The 16271-nt window shown below is 44.9% G+C and overlaps 1 protein-coding gene across 2 annotated transcripts in view; it reads left to right on the forward strand.

Moving 5' to 3' along the window:
- Positions 1–289: 289 nt before the first annotated feature.
- Positions 290–16271, forward strand: part of lrrc38a (leucine rich repeat containing 38a) — a 29061-nt gene continuing 13079 nt past the window's right edge. The window contains exon 1 of one of the 2 annotated variants that reach the window (XM_076741660.1): positions 290–1169. In XM_076741660.1, coding sequence (XP_076597775.1) covers positions 542–1169 — 628 coding nt within the window. In that variant the 5' untranslated portion in view covers positions 290–541. The remainder of the gene's footprint in view (positions 1170–16271) is intronic. The other variant, XM_076741659.1, reaches the window with a different exon arrangement.

Below are 16271 nucleotides of genomic sequence, written 5' to 3' on the forward strand. Positions count from 1 at the left end.
AGGAAGGGGGGAAATGGCTGTGATTCCAGAAGACTATGTGGGATGCTGCTTTTGGCTTCATATATTTCACAGCATTGTCATGAGTCACACATGATGATGGCATCCTCATCTTAACATTGGGTCTGTCAGAAGGAGAACTTAGACAGGATTTCATTTGGTGCCATCGTCACTGGTTCGTTAGCCTCTATTTGCCTCTGTGTTAATCCTCTCCCTTTTCACATCTCTCCTCCTCCCCCCTCTCTTGCATGCTCTCTCTTTTGCTCCTCCCCTCTCTTCGCTCATAGCCAGCAGACTGATGATTTGATCCAGGCTGCTTGTTACATGATCGCCTGGAATACACCGCTTGTTACTCAATGGCTTTTTGGGTTGCTCTTGCTTTGCAATGCAAAGACCACAGAAGGATGCCAGTGCCACATTGAATCTACATCGTCTGACCTTTTCTTCCCCTCCCCCTTCTGTGATCGTAACCTGTGTGTATCCTCCTGAACTCCCCTTTCCTCTCAGCCCCCCTGTCCTGATTAATTCTGCCACCCCCTAGACAATGTTACCATGCATTGACTGGCTGCAGCCTTTCCTTACCTTGATCTCCTCCACCTTGCTTACACAAGGACACAACTGTCCATCCACTTGTTTGTGTCCTGACCACCATACTGTGGACTGCACCAGCCAAGGTTTGACCAGAGTCCCAGACTTCATCCCTCTGGACGTTCGCCGTCTCCTGCTCTCCAACAACTGGATTCCTTGGATCCCCTCTGACTTCCTGGCACTCTACAGTGATCTGGTCTACCTGGACCTGAGGAATAACTCCCTCTCTCAACTGGAGCCAGGGACCCTGAGCACCTTCTCAAGATTAGTCTTCCTGGACCTGGGGAGCAACAACCTGACGGATATCCCTTCTGGGACATTTGGGGAGTCTAGGAGTCTGATCAAACTGCGACTGGGGAACAACACCAACCTAAACATAATAGGCAGGGACGCTTTCACAGGATTGACTTCTCTGAGGGAGCTGGAGCTGGAAAAGAATGGTCTCACAGAGCTGGACATCAGCATCGTGGAATCCCTGCCCTCCCTCCGGATGCTGCGTCTGGAGGGCAACCCCTGGTTATGGAACTGCCACTTTGCTAAACTGTTTGCATGGCTGATGGAGAACCGCCACAAGCTCCCAAAGGGTAAGATATAAGCTGCTTACAGTACAGACTTGCTGTTTTTGTCACATTCCATGCAGAGGAAATACATTAATTTCTCTGAGATATTTGATGGAGCAGTTGCAATTAGAACAAAGGAAATGAAGAATTAACAGAAACTAATCAATACAAAAACGTCTTTTCAATCACAGCGATGTGACTGAGAGCAAATCTCCATCTTATATTCAGAGGTGCATGACACACTGTCTCTGTCACACTATTTGTTAGTCACAAAATGGTAGTCAATAAGAAAATATTTAACATTTTCATCAGCACAATGGAGTCGTTGTACATTGCACTGAAGGCTGAATACTGAAGGCATTTATACAGACATCAATGCAACTTCCTCATGGTGAGTGAACTAGATGTACCTCGGTAATAGATTGATTTTGTATTTACAAACAATCAAATATGTGTGACTGAAGTGACTGAAACTAATACTGTTTGGGATATTTTCAGTATTTACACATAGTCAATGCAATAGCTGGAAAACATGATCTTAGTACACTGAAAAAAATAACTTGTAAGATTTACTTAATAAAATCCTCGTAACTATTTGCACTCACACTAAGTAAATTTTATTGCTGTAATATTAAGTATAATTCACTCACCAGTATCAAGTAAAATATACTTGTCACTAAATCTAACATTTTTGAAGATATTAAGTAACTCTTACTGCATTACAGTAAGCAACATTTTTGAGGATATTAAGTAACTCTTACCACATTACAGTAAACAACTCCTACTCCATTACATATTTGAGTGTAGTTCTATTTAGTTACAGTAATCAAGTTACTCTCATCCTAATACTAAGTAAATCTTACATGCATTTAATGATTACTTTTTTTTTTCTTTTTTTTTTTTAAAACAACCTTTTTTTAGGTTTTTGGTTAGTCTTCACCTTTGAAATAATTTGACAAAGATCCCAACACAAGGTTCACTTATTTGCTTAGTCTGAGGCTTTCAAAAGGCTTTATTGGTATGGGTGATAGATGCTCACATCACCAAAGCAAGTATGAAATCAAAAAAATGTACATTAATAGAAGCAACTGAATTTTGATGATATATACAATTGTGATTGTTCAAACATATCAGTCTTTACTGCATTTGCTCTACTGCCATGGTGATGAAGTCATGTAAATTCAGCAGCTGCTATTTCATCCACTGCATTTTTTCTTACTTCTCATCCCTGCTGATTTATAGCCTATAAATTATAGGTTAAGCTTGAAAATTCTAACCCTAACCCTCTCACCATGACAACTTAGCAAACTCATTCTGCTGATGAAGACTGCGTGAAATCCCTGTCAAAATGGTTCAAATGTACAAGTTGAAGAATGATTTTGTATGGGTGTAACTTCCGAAAATCAAAATATAAAGTTTTGTTCATGAGGTCAAATACCTCCAAAAACTTCAATAAACCCCAAAACTACAACATAGTCTTCAAACTACTATCATATAAAATCACATTTACACTGTTTGAAGCAAAGAATTACTATGTGATCAGCGCACACTACTAAACAAAAATCAAGATTATGGGATCACACTTCCTGACATTAACTGAATACAAATGTCTGCCAGAATTTTTACTTTTGTTCCTCCACCTCAACAACTTTCACATAAAATGTAATGGCATGTTGAAAAAAAAAAAACAAAAAAAAAAAAAAAAACATGACTGCTGTTCAGTATCAGAACAGTGTCAATATGTCCAATGTGGTTTGTTACATCTGGAATAGTGCTAAAGGAAAAAGGTGCATTCAAACTGCACAATCACGACATTGTCACCAATGATGCATTTTTTCCATGAAATGTTAACTTGAGAAGCAAGTGAAAACAAGTGCCTCAACACATTTCAGAAAGACAACATTACAACAAGTACCACTGCAACATTTGAACAATCACTATGGAGTAAAACCATGATGCATTGATTCAACAATACATTTTCTTTTCAAGACCATCTTCCAACCAACAAGTGTCAAAAAGAGAAGAAAGAAAAGGGAACAGATGAATGGGTGGCCATGTGTGTATTAGCACCATTCAAGACAGCAACTTAACCTTCAAAGTGCGCACTTTTGGGGAGAGCTTGATCCCATCCAGTTCAAGGAAAAGTTTCTGAAATACCTCAAAAGTGTAGCGCAGTGTTGTTGGGTACACGAGACTGAGGGTGTAGACCAGTCCCACAAGCAGCACGCAGGCATTGGCAGTGTTGCGACATCCAGACAGCATCTCCATGCCTTAAAAGATGATGGATGCGTCCACTGGGTCCTCTCCATCAGCACCATGGATGACCAGGACCTTGATGATATGTACAGTGACATCACTGCGGTTGTCCTGCTGCATACAATTAACAAGAAAAATGACAAAATTGTATTAAGAAACAAACAATAAATGGTTTCAATCATTTTAAGTTACTACTCTTTCATCATCAGAGCACAGTGAATATATACTTAGATAGACCATTAAGGTGGTACAAAGCAGGCTTAATGGAGTCAGTACTATTTTCAAATGAACCAGCATCATCTGGCCAGTTGTGCTGCAGGTGCATGAAAAATCAGAGGGCTAGTGGGATGGGTTGCCATGGCCATTAGATGGCACCAGACTTATGGCATCACTGAATGACATGCCAGTTGAGTGGCCTCTGTCTGCACATTAGTTGCCTTCACTAAATGTACTTGTGCCTGTTAAAAAAAAAAATCATGCTTTACCCAGCAATTTTCGAAAAGGTCCTCCTCCTTCTCGCCGAGGTACAGTATGAGAGCGCTGCTTCATGTCTTGCTTCAGTGCTTAGGTTCTGTGAACAGATCAATATTGTGTCAATACTTAATCATTTTTCAACTACAATGCACTGTTGGGTGAGTACATAGGAGTATGTGCCATGATTTTCAGGGAGTAAGAGCAATGAGTGGTAAATGGCAGCACAGAGGCCATTGAAGCTAATGTGTGCCAGGATTGGCCATATAAGTATACTGTACGTATAGGTCAATGTGTTGTGTGAGTGTGTGTGTGAGTGAGTGAGTGACAGGGAGACAGAGAGAGTGAGTGAGTGAGTGACAGAGAGATAGACAGAGAGAGTGAGTGAGTGACAGAGAGAAAACACAACTGACTCAGTTTACTCAGGAGTGGCCTCAGCTTGGTTACCATGCAACCTCCCTTGGTCTTCGTCACGGCAATGAGCTTTGGTGTGTACAGGTCCAGTTTGGACAGGAATCTATGCTCCAGGGGAATTGTTGTAATCCTCCTAAACTCCTCCTTGATCTGAACTGACATGACAGACAGGCAATGACAGGCAGACATGACAGAGACATTTACAAGGTTTAAGATCATGATGAGGAACTGTATAGATATTAATGGACCAACACTGCCAATTTAAGGGGATCATTCACTCATTTATGTGACATGCGGACACTATGTGATTGACCCATAGAAGGCGCCAGCCCGCCATGTCAATATGCATAATTTGAGCTTGTTTACAATTATTATCTCAACAAGTGCAAACTGTGCATATTGACATGGCTGTCTGGTACTCCTTGTAGCTCACTTACATAGCATCCTCAGACAGCGTCCATTACTTACATATGACCTAAAACCAGCAGCTAGACATGGTGTAGCTGCTGTTGCCGCTGTGTACAAAGAGGCACACTAAGCTTCCAATTTCAACATTAAGAGAAGACTATTTCAATTCAATTCAATTCAATTCAATTCAATATTCCTTTATTAGTCCCATGAGGGGAAATTCCAGTAAATTTCAAGATTATTGTTAACATGATCCATCCCAGCAGTACTCGATATATGTATTCTAAAAACAAATGGTTAGTTCCCAATGGAGAAGTCAACATTTTTATACTGCCAGTGCTTACCTCAGCTTCACAGAACAAAGCAGGCCATCTCTCGTTGAATTCAGCGACAGCTGGGCTACCTCTCACCACCTTGAGACATCGAAAGAAGAAGGTTTTGGCCATTTTCTCTTGAATGGCTTTTTTGTTGTCCTTCTTCTTCACTTCATTCAGAAGCTCTTGTCTCTCGATCTCCAACTGGACAAGAGGGGAATTAGACCAGACCCAGTACCCCCACACACAGACTCACCTACATGCCCAGACTCAGACCAACACACACACATCTGCCCCCACTCCCAGACCAACACACTCGCACCCACACACCCAGGCCAACATACCTCCATACTGTCTCCAGTCTCTCCACTGGGATGTGGAGGCAGGTAGTTAACCTCAGCCTCAGTCTCTTGCAGTTCTTCGCCGCTTGTTGCTCTCCATTGGGCTTCCTCCTCAAGGAATTGATATCCAACTCCGGATCGGTAGTTGGCCATCTTGCATTTGAGTCGCTGCTGCCACCCCTACAAGCTGGAAAATGAGGTCCCGGGCTCCTTCAGGCAAGGATGCCTTTTCACCATGGCCAACTGCTGATATTTGCAGACCAGTGGGGTAGGCCGTGTAGTGAAATATCTCCTCGGCAAGCTTCTCTAATACGTCAGAGTTCATACTTGGATTTTGGAGCAGAGAGCCATCACTTTCGCAAGCCTTGTTTCCTGCTTGAAGGCACATCTCAACATGAGGAGAAAAGGTGAGTATCACAAACTTGGCCACGGTTCGGATCGATACTCTGGTGACTGTGGTAAAATGATGGTGCTGGTGGATGAACTAGATGAAGAACTGTCATCCAGGGAAGATGATTCCAGTGGCTCTGGGTGGAAGGAAGCACCTGGCTCATCAAAAGGAGTGAGTACACAAGTAATAACTACAACAGGTTCTTCTTGTTTCACTAGCTTGATTGTGTCTTTGTCCTTGATTGATTCGCTTGACAGTAGAGTGAAGAACTGGCAATCAAATTCTTTGTCCATGTATATCACAGTAAAACTGCCTTGGAGTTGAAAATGTTCATGTGCTGCTGCCAAAAGTTCGTCTACAGTGCCAGGGGTTCCACTTGGTAGGGTTAACTTGTGGACTTGAGTCTCATCAATAATAACACGAAGTTGAGCGGGGGCAGACATCATCACAGACGTGTGCAAGCAGAAGTGCAGTAGAAAAAGAAGACAATTTGATTAGACAGAGCAAATATTTTCTCACAATAGGCTATGATGGGTCAGTCGACCTTCTTGTATGCATGCTCAGTGTTTCCTCTACATTCACTTATTGTCGCAAATACACCACCGCTGCATGTCTCCAGCTTCACAGCAGAGTCCAACGTTAATTATTCGCGAGAGCACGGCCTTGAAAGTGACACCACGTCAAGCACCCAGGCACCAGGTCAGAGAGTCAAAGGAGTGTCGTCTTGGAAAGTAGGGCAGCGACTTACCAGAGAAAAGGTAGACTTATTAGCTTAAGATAACTCATAATAGATTTTACAATTTAAACAGACATTCACAAAATATTGATGGCCAGCTAACATGAGTAAACTAATTGATAACATTAAGCTAATACCTACACACCATGATGTAATTGCTGACTGCATTTTCAGATGAGCTTGTTCAAATATTTCTCCAAGAGAAAGACAGCTGATGAAGATGACGCTAGTCAGGTATCATTAGCCTTTTACTGGCTCATAAATGATGGTGGTTAGGTAAAAAATTGTGTCCACACTTGTAATCAGATGTGATGTGAGTGTAAATTATCTAGCATCAATGTTTCACGTAATCGTATAAGACAATTAACATTAGACAGGGAGGAGCAGTGGAACAAAGTGGAGGAGAACAGAGTACAGCAGGCGGAGAGCTGAGTGAAGAAGCAGGAGAGCCGAGCAATGTTGCAGCCTCTGAGACTTAGAGCTGTTCTATATAAAATCCAGAAAAATTAATTGTTCTGAGCCAGGGTGCAAACTTTGCCACTGATTCTACAGCCCCATCAAGAAATTATTATTTATTGTTTTTATTTTAATTTAATTTAATTTATTTATTTATTTTTACATTCAGCCTTTAAAAAGCAATTTTCATCTGGCCATTCAACAAAAAAAAAGGTTGTAAAAGTAAAATCTGCAGTCAAGCGTCATTTGTTTACGCCACTACGGCTCCCCGGTGTTGTGTGTATGAACACGCTGAGACCAGAGGAAGGCGAACTCACAGCGATGGCGACAGAGAGAAAGAGAGAGAGAAATTTATTAACAAAAGGTGTCCACAAAAACAGGCAAACAAAAGGCGAGAGCACAAAAACACTCTGCACTGTCCAACAAAGGGTGTCCACCAAAACGGGAAACAAACAAAAGGCGAGAGCAAAAACTAGCTCTGATCAGACTGAGCTCCAACTCCTCTCACAACCGAGGCTGGGCTGGGCTGAGGACTTATCCACAGGGCAAAGGTTCCTGGAAGAAAACAAGGCAGAGTACAGGTCAGTGTGGACCAAACAGGCACAGGGGATCAGATGACTGGCAGAGGAACGGCAGAATACCACTGAGGTAAACAGACGATCTGATGAATACTGGAGGAAAGAGCCGGGGTTAAATGCAGCTGCTGATTAAGTGGTGATGAGGTGATGATTTGCAGGTGTGAGAGGAGGCGGGCAGGAGGAGCTTGGCTGGCAGGTGCAGCCTCACCGCACGGACCTAGACAGACAGGGGAAGACAGACAAGACCACAAGGGGGCAAGGAAAACGCAGGGAAACACAGGGAAAAGGGGAAGACAGAGCCCTGCCTGACAACCAGAGAGCCTGCGCCCGCTGCTGAAAAAACATCCTAGAGGAAACACTGATGCTGTTGACAGAAAAAAACAAAAATGTTTTGACAAGGTACAAAATGGGTTCAAGAAGCTATTACAGTGATACTTTACCTAGTTCGACAAGCAGATGTGGTGTTTCAGAGAAACCATTCGACTGCATAGGCAGCCAATGGGTATGTGTCAGTGAGTTGAGACTGCTCAATTACTTTGACTGTGCTTGTGGACTCCAACTTGAAACATCTAAAATGCTCCTGGTACCATTCATTCTGCAGTTTTACACCACACTGTCACGAACAGTCATGATTTGCAGTATTTCAGCAAAGTCAGGCAACCATCATGCCAATACCATAGCTGGTGCCCTGACAGTCTACGTTGTTTGTCAAATGAACAGTCTTCTCTTCAGGAAATCTCTGCGATAGAAATTCTTGAATGTTCTCATTTAAAACCTCAAATGGAACTCTTGCCATCCTTGATACAGAGACAGCTGTTTTTTTTGACATTTGAACTATGGAGATGGTATGCAATCATGTACTGGTGTTTTGTTGCCATGAACTTCACAATGTTACAGAAGCAGCAAGTCTGTCTCACTACCTTCTTAAAGAAGTGGTGCTTGGCTTCGAACCTCATCGTCCATAAGAGCACTAGTGGGCCAAATGCTTTAATAAGCTACAGGTAATGCTCTACAAAATGGTGTTTAGGGATCAACTTCCCTTGTGGAAAAACAGTGAAAAATCTGTGTTTATGCTCAGCAATTAGGCTGTCTAGGAAACCAATGCTTTCATCTGTGTGGGTAGGTGACATGCACAACTCAACAACATCTTTGAGTGTCATCAACAACTGTCATGCCTGGTCCTCTTCATGTACTCTGGAGCCAACCATAAGTGGAAGCAACCTCAGTAGGCACCAATTTTCATGTGCGTTGCCACCTATGGTTTTACGGGTGGCAAAGGTTGGTGCTATACATGAGGGACAATTTGTCTTGTCTTTCCCCTTGTATGGGAATTTCTTGATGATTGCATTCAGCTCCTCAAGAGAGAAGTACTTTTTTCTTTATCAAGATATCTAAGCACAATGCCAATTCTACAGGTACAATTCCCTCAAGTAAATCGTGCAGTGGGTAACCTGTTGTCACATGAAAGTGATCCAACCTTTCTGATTGTGCACACTGCCTTTTAAGTCCGTGGCTAGGGGTGTCACTGGCTGCTGCTGCTTCAACGTCCAACTGGTGTTGCTGTTTTGTTCTACAAGGGAATGCACCTGTCCTGACTTCTAGCTCCTGAAACTGGGATCGCTGTCCAATACAAACTCTACAAACATATGACCCAGAGAAACTTTCAACAAACCCCCCCAATGAATGGGCACCAAGGTTGTCGGCAATCAGAAAATACGGTGCCCTTAACTACTTTTCCCAAACAGGGCACAAACAGACCATGCTCTTCAAAGCTTTTCAGATCCGTTAATAAGGGCTCCAGCACTTGAGGATAACCAAACTGCTTAATGTCATCTGCCCTACATAAAATCGCCAAGTAAATAGATGATAAAGTAGACCTTAATAAAGCAGGAATATCAGCCAACACCCAGTAGACACCAGTTACCTTGTGCTTCTTACGAGAGGTTCCTAATGGATTACATATTTCAAACTCGTCACAGTAGAGTAGCAGTGAAAGTTTAAACTCCTCTCCAGACAGAAAACTATTTTCCTTGAAATGGGAACTATCAGACTCACAGAAGTATGGACCCACAAAGCAGACGACAGACTATCACAGCTCAAAAGGTTTAATCCAGACGAAGGTCGGTACATGGGCAGGCAAACCAAACAGGCAGAGGTATCCAAAACGACAGGCAGATGAGTGGTCAAAGAACAAAGAGAGGGTCGAAACACACACTAGGAATACCGAAACAAAGGACACTGGAACTCTCACACGAAGGCAAAGAAGATCTGGCACAGGAGAAAGGGAAGACACAGACTAAATAAACTAGGAGGGAGGTAGCACAGGTGAAGCACATTAGGGCGGGACAGACAATCACAACGGCGGGAAGGAGAACAAAGGGAGGAAGTAAGCATACAGACAACACAGGGGAAAACGAGACTATCAAAATAAAACAGGAAACAAAAGAAAACAGAGACATGACAGATCATGACAGTACCCCCTCCTCAACGGCCGGCACCGGACAGCCCCGGTTCTTCAGGATGGCGGCGGTGAAAGTCCTGAATGAGTGTCCGGTCCAGAATGTCACTAGAGGACACCCAACACTGTTCTTCGGGGCCGTAGCCCTCCCAGTCAACCAGATATTGGTGGCCACGGCCCCGGCGATGCACAGCCAGCAGTCGTTTGACCGTGTAAGCCGGGCCCCCATCAATGACCCGGGGGGGCAGAGGGGGTCTGGAAGGAGGGAACAAGAGACTTTCTCTGGTGGGCTTGATGCGGCTGATGTGGAACGTGGAGTGCACTTTCATGGACCTAGGCAGTTTTAACTTTACAGCCACAGGGTTAATAACTTTGGACACAGGGAAAGGACCAAAAAGCGAGGAGCCAACTTACGGGATTCCACTCGGAGTGGAAGATCCCGGGTGGATAACCACACCCTCTGGCCTGCCTGATAGGATGGGGCAGGAATCCTGTGCTGATCAGCAGCCCTCTTGTAAGCCCCGGAACTTCTTAAGAGGGCTTGTCGGGCTCGGGTCCACACCTGCCGACATCTGCGGACTAAGGCAAGTGCAGAAGGGACGCTGACTTCACGTTCCAAGGCGGGGAACAGAGGAGGCTGATAGCCGTAAGCACACTGGAAGGGAGACATGCCAGAGGAGGAACAAGGTAAGGTGTTATGCGCATATTCAATCCATATAAGGTTCTTGTGGTGGGGTTTTGAGAGGTGAGACACCGTAGCCCGGTCTCCAGCTCCTGGTTGAGTCTCTCCGTCTGTCCATTGGTCTGTGGGTGATGGCCGGAGGAGAGGCTGACAGAGGCACCAAGGAGATTGCAGAATGCCTTCCAAAACTGTGCCACAAACTGCGGCCCCCGGTCTGACAGGACATTCCTAGGGAAACCATGGAGCCGGAAAACATGGTGCAAAACCACCTCTGCTGTCTCTTTGGCAGAGGGGAGTTTGGGCAGTGGAATGAAATGGACCATTTTGGAAAAACGATCCACTACAGTGAGTATGGTGGTATTACCTTCAGAAAGTGGTAATCCTGTGACAAAATCCAAAGAGATGTCAGACCAGGGGCGGCGAGGCACGGGCAGTGGATGCAGAAGTCCTGAGGGAGGTCTTCGGGAGGACTTGTTCCTGGCACAAACAGGACATGCAGCCACATATTCAGTTACCTCCCTCCTCATGGCCAGCCACCAAAACCTCTGCTGAATCATGAAGATGGTCTGGCTGACGCCGGGATGGCAGGACAGGAACGACGAGTGGGCCCAATGAATAACCTGTGAACGCAGCTCTGGGGAAACAAACAGACGATTAGGGGGAACCCCTTCAGGGGTGGAATGGCCTCGATTAGCCTCCATCACTCTGCGTTCGATCTCCCAGGTAACCGCCCCAATGACGCATGAGGGAGACAGAATGGGGACGTTAGCCTTGGGCTCTGAATCTGGGGAGAATAGTCTTGAGAGAGCATCGGGTTTTACATTCTTGGAACCAGGACGATAGGACAGATTGAAGTTGAACCGATTGAAAAACAATTTCCACCTTGCCTGTCTTGCGTTCAATCTCTTGGCTGTTCTCAGGTATTCCAAGTTCTTATGATCAGTCCACACAAGAAAGGGTTGCTCTGCCCCCTCCAGCCAGTGCCTCCATTTCTCCAGGGCCACCTTGATGGCTAGCAGTTCTCGGTTGCCGACATCATAATTCCTCTCCGCCGGGTACAATTTCCTGGACAGAAAAGCACAGGGATGTAACTTATTGTCACTTACTGACCTCTGCGACAAGATGGCTCCAATACCCAGATCGGAGGCGTCCACTTCAACCACAAACTGAAGAGAGGGGTCGGGCAGGGTGAGAACAGGTGCTGTGGTGAAGCTCTGCTTAAGTCTCTGGAAGGCTTTCTCTGCCTGTGGGCTCCAAAAGAACTGAGCTTTGGAGGAGGTTAGAGCATGCAAGGGGGTGGCAATGGTGCTGAAATTTCTGATGAATTTCCTGTAAAAGTTAGCAAACCCGAGAAAACGTTGGACCTCTTTCCTGTTGGAAGGGGTAGGCCAGGTGGTCACAGCACTAACCCTCTCCGGGTCCATCCTCACCTCCCCCTCGGAGATGATGAAGCCCAGGAAGGAGACTGTAGAGGCATGAAACTCACATTTTTCAGCTTTAACAAACAACTGGTGGTCTAGGAGTCTCTGGAGAACCTGCCGAACATGATGTACATGTGTGGCTTCATCCAGGGAGAAAATGAGGATGTCATCTAAGTACACAAAGACATAGTGGTTTAACATATCACGGAGGACATCATTCACTAGGGCCTGGAACACGGCTGGGGCATTGGTTAGGACAAACGGCATTACAAGATATTCATAGTGTCCACTAGGGGTGTTAAATGCTGTTTTCCACTCATCCCCCTCCCTTATCCTAACTAAATGGTAAGCATTACGTAAGTCCAGTTTAGTGAACACTTTAGCCCCTTTCAACAGTTCGAACCCAGAAGAAATCAAAGGGAGAGGATACCTGTTCCGAATGATGATGTCATTCAGGCCTCTGTAATCAATACAGGGTCTGAGTGTTTTGTCCTTCTTGGCCACAAAGAAGAACCCCGCCCCGGCCGGGGAGGAGGACGGGCGGATAATACCTGCGGCCAGGGCAGAGTCAATGTAATCTTTCATGGCCTGTGTCTCAGGGCCTGAGAGGGAGTACAGACGCCCCTTGGGGGAGGGAGGTGCCCGGCAACAGATCAATGGCGCAATCATAGGGACGATGAGGAGGCAGGGAGGTGGCCTTGGACTTGTTGAACATCTCCTTTAAGTCCATGTAGCAGGACGGCACACTGGAGAGGTCGGGAAAGTCTGTTTCAGAGCCCTCACTTTGGGCCACCTTAACGGAGTGAGTCGGATTGTTGGGGGGAGCAGAAGTAGACACAGAGTTTAGTTTAGGGAAACAGCAATGCTCACAGTCCACGCCCCAGGTCTTGACTTCTCCAGTAGACCAGTCGATGTGTGGTTTGTGGTGAAGGAGCCAACACTGAAAAAAGTGAAACTACTGTGTCATTCCTTTAAAGTGTATTTTTAAATTGGTCTAATGAAAAATTATGGCTTCATGTTTAAAACTGATATTTTCCGTTTGCTTCAAAGCAAATGTCACTACCTGTGGACAAAATAAAAAAAAACATTTCTGCTCAAATGGTATTTTCACTTCAAACCAAACGTTTTCCTGTCACGTGACCATGTAACGTCACATCAGGCCTCTCTTTTCGACCGTCGAAGTCCGCCATTGTTGTTTCCTCGCATCAAGTGCAGACGGCAAGAGTGAACTATCTGTCCTGTGTGGAAACTCGTTAAAAAAAGGTAAGAATTCAAAACTGTGCTCTTTTAGTGCAACACACGCTTTCTGTGTACATTTATGGTCAGTGGCAGAGTGAACAACTGACATTATCTTAAAGACTGGCTGTGAATTTTGTGCACTACGCAAATGCTAGCTTAACGAGGTCGGTTGCAGAAACATTAGCAACAACTAAACGTTTGTTCTAGTTGCCTGTGTTTAACAAGTGTGAAGTTAATGTTGTTGTTAATATTATTGTGAAGTCGCGTTATGAAAGAATATGCGTAAATGATTGTGATAAGGCTTGAATAAAGTCCAATAGAAATTGGAGCCGCGTTTTTTGTTTTTTTTTTAGGCGGGCTGCAGTCAGGTCAACATCACGCAGACACACGCTTAGTGCTGTACCTGCAGCAGAGTGAGAGGCGAAGACCGTGAAACTCCGCGGTGAAGGGTGAGTTGTGACAATACTTGAATATGGTAAACTAGAAACGGGAGTGGGTCTGCCTGGCCACGTTTTTTCTTTCTCCCATGTGGGCTGCACACACACACTGCTGTCTCTGCAGCAGAGTGGGGCAAAGACGGTGAAACTCCGGCGGTGGGTTAGAGGAATGTCAAGTAATTGTGATTTGCCACTGTCAATTAACACATCCTGTAGGTGTGTGAATGCAGGTAGCTCCAGCAGGAGGGGCTGGGGGGTGGGGGGGAGCGGAGAAAGAGTGTGATTTTGTGAGGGAGTTCATTGTAAGTTTACTGTTGTGTTCGGCGCTTCTTAATTGATTGCCATCATTGGTAAACAAACACACATGGCTTGGTGCTACAACCGAATTTCACAGCTGTGAGATGATTGGCTGTTTGCTTGTCAGGGAGCATTCAGGGATATGATTGGCTGTTTGAATGCTAGGCAGGGAGCACATGTGGGACTATTTGTTACATGATTGGCTGATGAGCAGTTAGCCCCCCCATAAATAAATATATAAATAATAAAATAGTGTGCAGAGTAAATAAATTGCAGACAATATTTTATTCATTCAGTGTGACCCAGTATCAAAGGATCCACAGAATATAATTCCATTCTCTCATCTGCCCGTATAATCCAGTATAGTACAATACCAGAAAGGTCTAATAAATTGTAGTCTGCAATGCAATACTAACTGTCCCAATAAAAAACTAAATGTGAAATCTTTCATTTCTGTTACAGGTTTGCTCCTGAAAAGATTGCAGTTGGTAAGTCTGTAAATGAACAACTGTGGAAATTATTTTAATTAATGTTTAAGTACAACCAGTTACACATGTTAAGATGTGCATGTAAATTGATGGTTTTATATGGTTTAAAAAGTAACATGTTGAAAAGACCAAATTTTAATATATTTTACACACACAAGTTTTGTTTTTGTGTAAAACGCATACTTTTATGTGTGTTTTTTTTTTTTTATGTGTAAAACGCTGCCGATTGCAAGTTTGAGGTGATGCCTATTTCAAAGTCATCAAAATAAATGGTCTTTTGAAGAGAATTTTCCTGTTTTTTTTTTTTTTGTTTTGTTTTTGTTTTCAGTTATCTCTTAAGTTAATCAGTTCAGTAAATTCTACTCCCAGTGTTTCCCACCAATTAAAGAGACTGTGGCGGCCCTCCACAGTCTCGTTTGGGCCCGCCACAGTCTCGTCCCCACCCCACCCCCCCCACGCCCCCGCTTTCCACCCTCCTCCCCACCTAAAAAATAATAATAATAACCAGATCCGTCAGTCAGCCGATTACACAGCTGTAGCCTACTCTACTCTATAGCCCGCGAGCGAGAGCGCGCGCGTGAACACACACGCACGCGCCAACAGGTCGCGTTCATAGACGGTCCTACTGTCTGCTGCATTTGGCGCGATCTGGCGACACCGCATCCATACAGTCGATGATCCATACATGACAGCAGGCCGGGACGGCATTTCAAGATTGTGTGAGTGCTTGGTTTACGCTTCTGCGTCGCGGCGACGGCGTACCTACGGCGTACACCCTACGCCGTTACTGAGCATTCATAGTTCTGCGTCGAGGGAACGTGTTGCTCCGCAATTCACCTCCAAGCCGCTAGGGGGGTGTTGCTGTGTCTTTGTATGGTTTCGCGGGGCTCTTGCTGCCGCGAAGAGGAATTGTAGAGGTGGTCGTACTTGCGTACCTCCTTGATAATTCTTTCTTCGGCTTGGTCCAGTTTTTCTTGTAGCTCTCACCACAGAAACTTTGAAAATGGCGGTGTTGTTGTGCTGCGACCATAGGACTGCGACTGAACCGAAAATTACGTTCTGAACGGACCAATCACAGTCCTCGACGTTCACGTCAGGATTTTTTGGAGGTGCGCGTCAGGCTACGGCGTAGGGTCCGCGTAGGGGTCTGCGTCGACGGCGTAGGTACGGCGTTGACGCGACGCAGAAGCGTAAACTACTAATAATAAAAGTGGCAGGTATCAAGTTCGATAACGGAGCAGTGTCGGCCATGTTGCTGATCTCATTGCACCAGTCAACTTCTAAACAGAGTCTAACTTTCCGCTATCCCTGGTGCTGATTTCCCGGTAGCTAGCTACTTGTCCGCTATTTCTCCCTCTCCCGCTCCCGCTATTTCTCTCTCTCATCCCTCTGTCGTTTGTGCTCTCTCTCTACCTGTTTATAAAAATTAACATGAAATTAATTATTTAATATCTCTCGTCGGCGAGAAAGAAAAAGAAAAGAGGGATCCGACAGCACTGAGTCAGTGACTCTGCCACAGCCATCGGTGAAGAGGGGTGAGGTTATGGCTTAAAAGCTGTAGCGGAGCCGGCGGGGGGGCAGAGGGTGCGGCTGCCCCGGGCCCACGGTTATGAGGGGGCCCATCGCAAGGCTGATGCCGAAAAAACAAAAAGAGAAAGTCGGTCTCTTACTGCTGTATTTGTAAAGATATAAGTGTAAAAAAAAAAAAAAAAAAAAAACGGGGAGAAAACAGTCTGAAT

The sequence above is a fragment of the Chaetodon auriga genome, chromosome 10, assembly GCF_051107435.1.
Source record: "Chaetodon auriga isolate fChaAug3 chromosome 10, fChaAug3.hap1, whole genome shotgun sequence".
Classification (NCBI taxonomy): Eukaryota; Metazoa; Chordata; class Actinopteri; order Chaetodontiformes; family Chaetodontidae; genus Chaetodon; species Chaetodon auriga.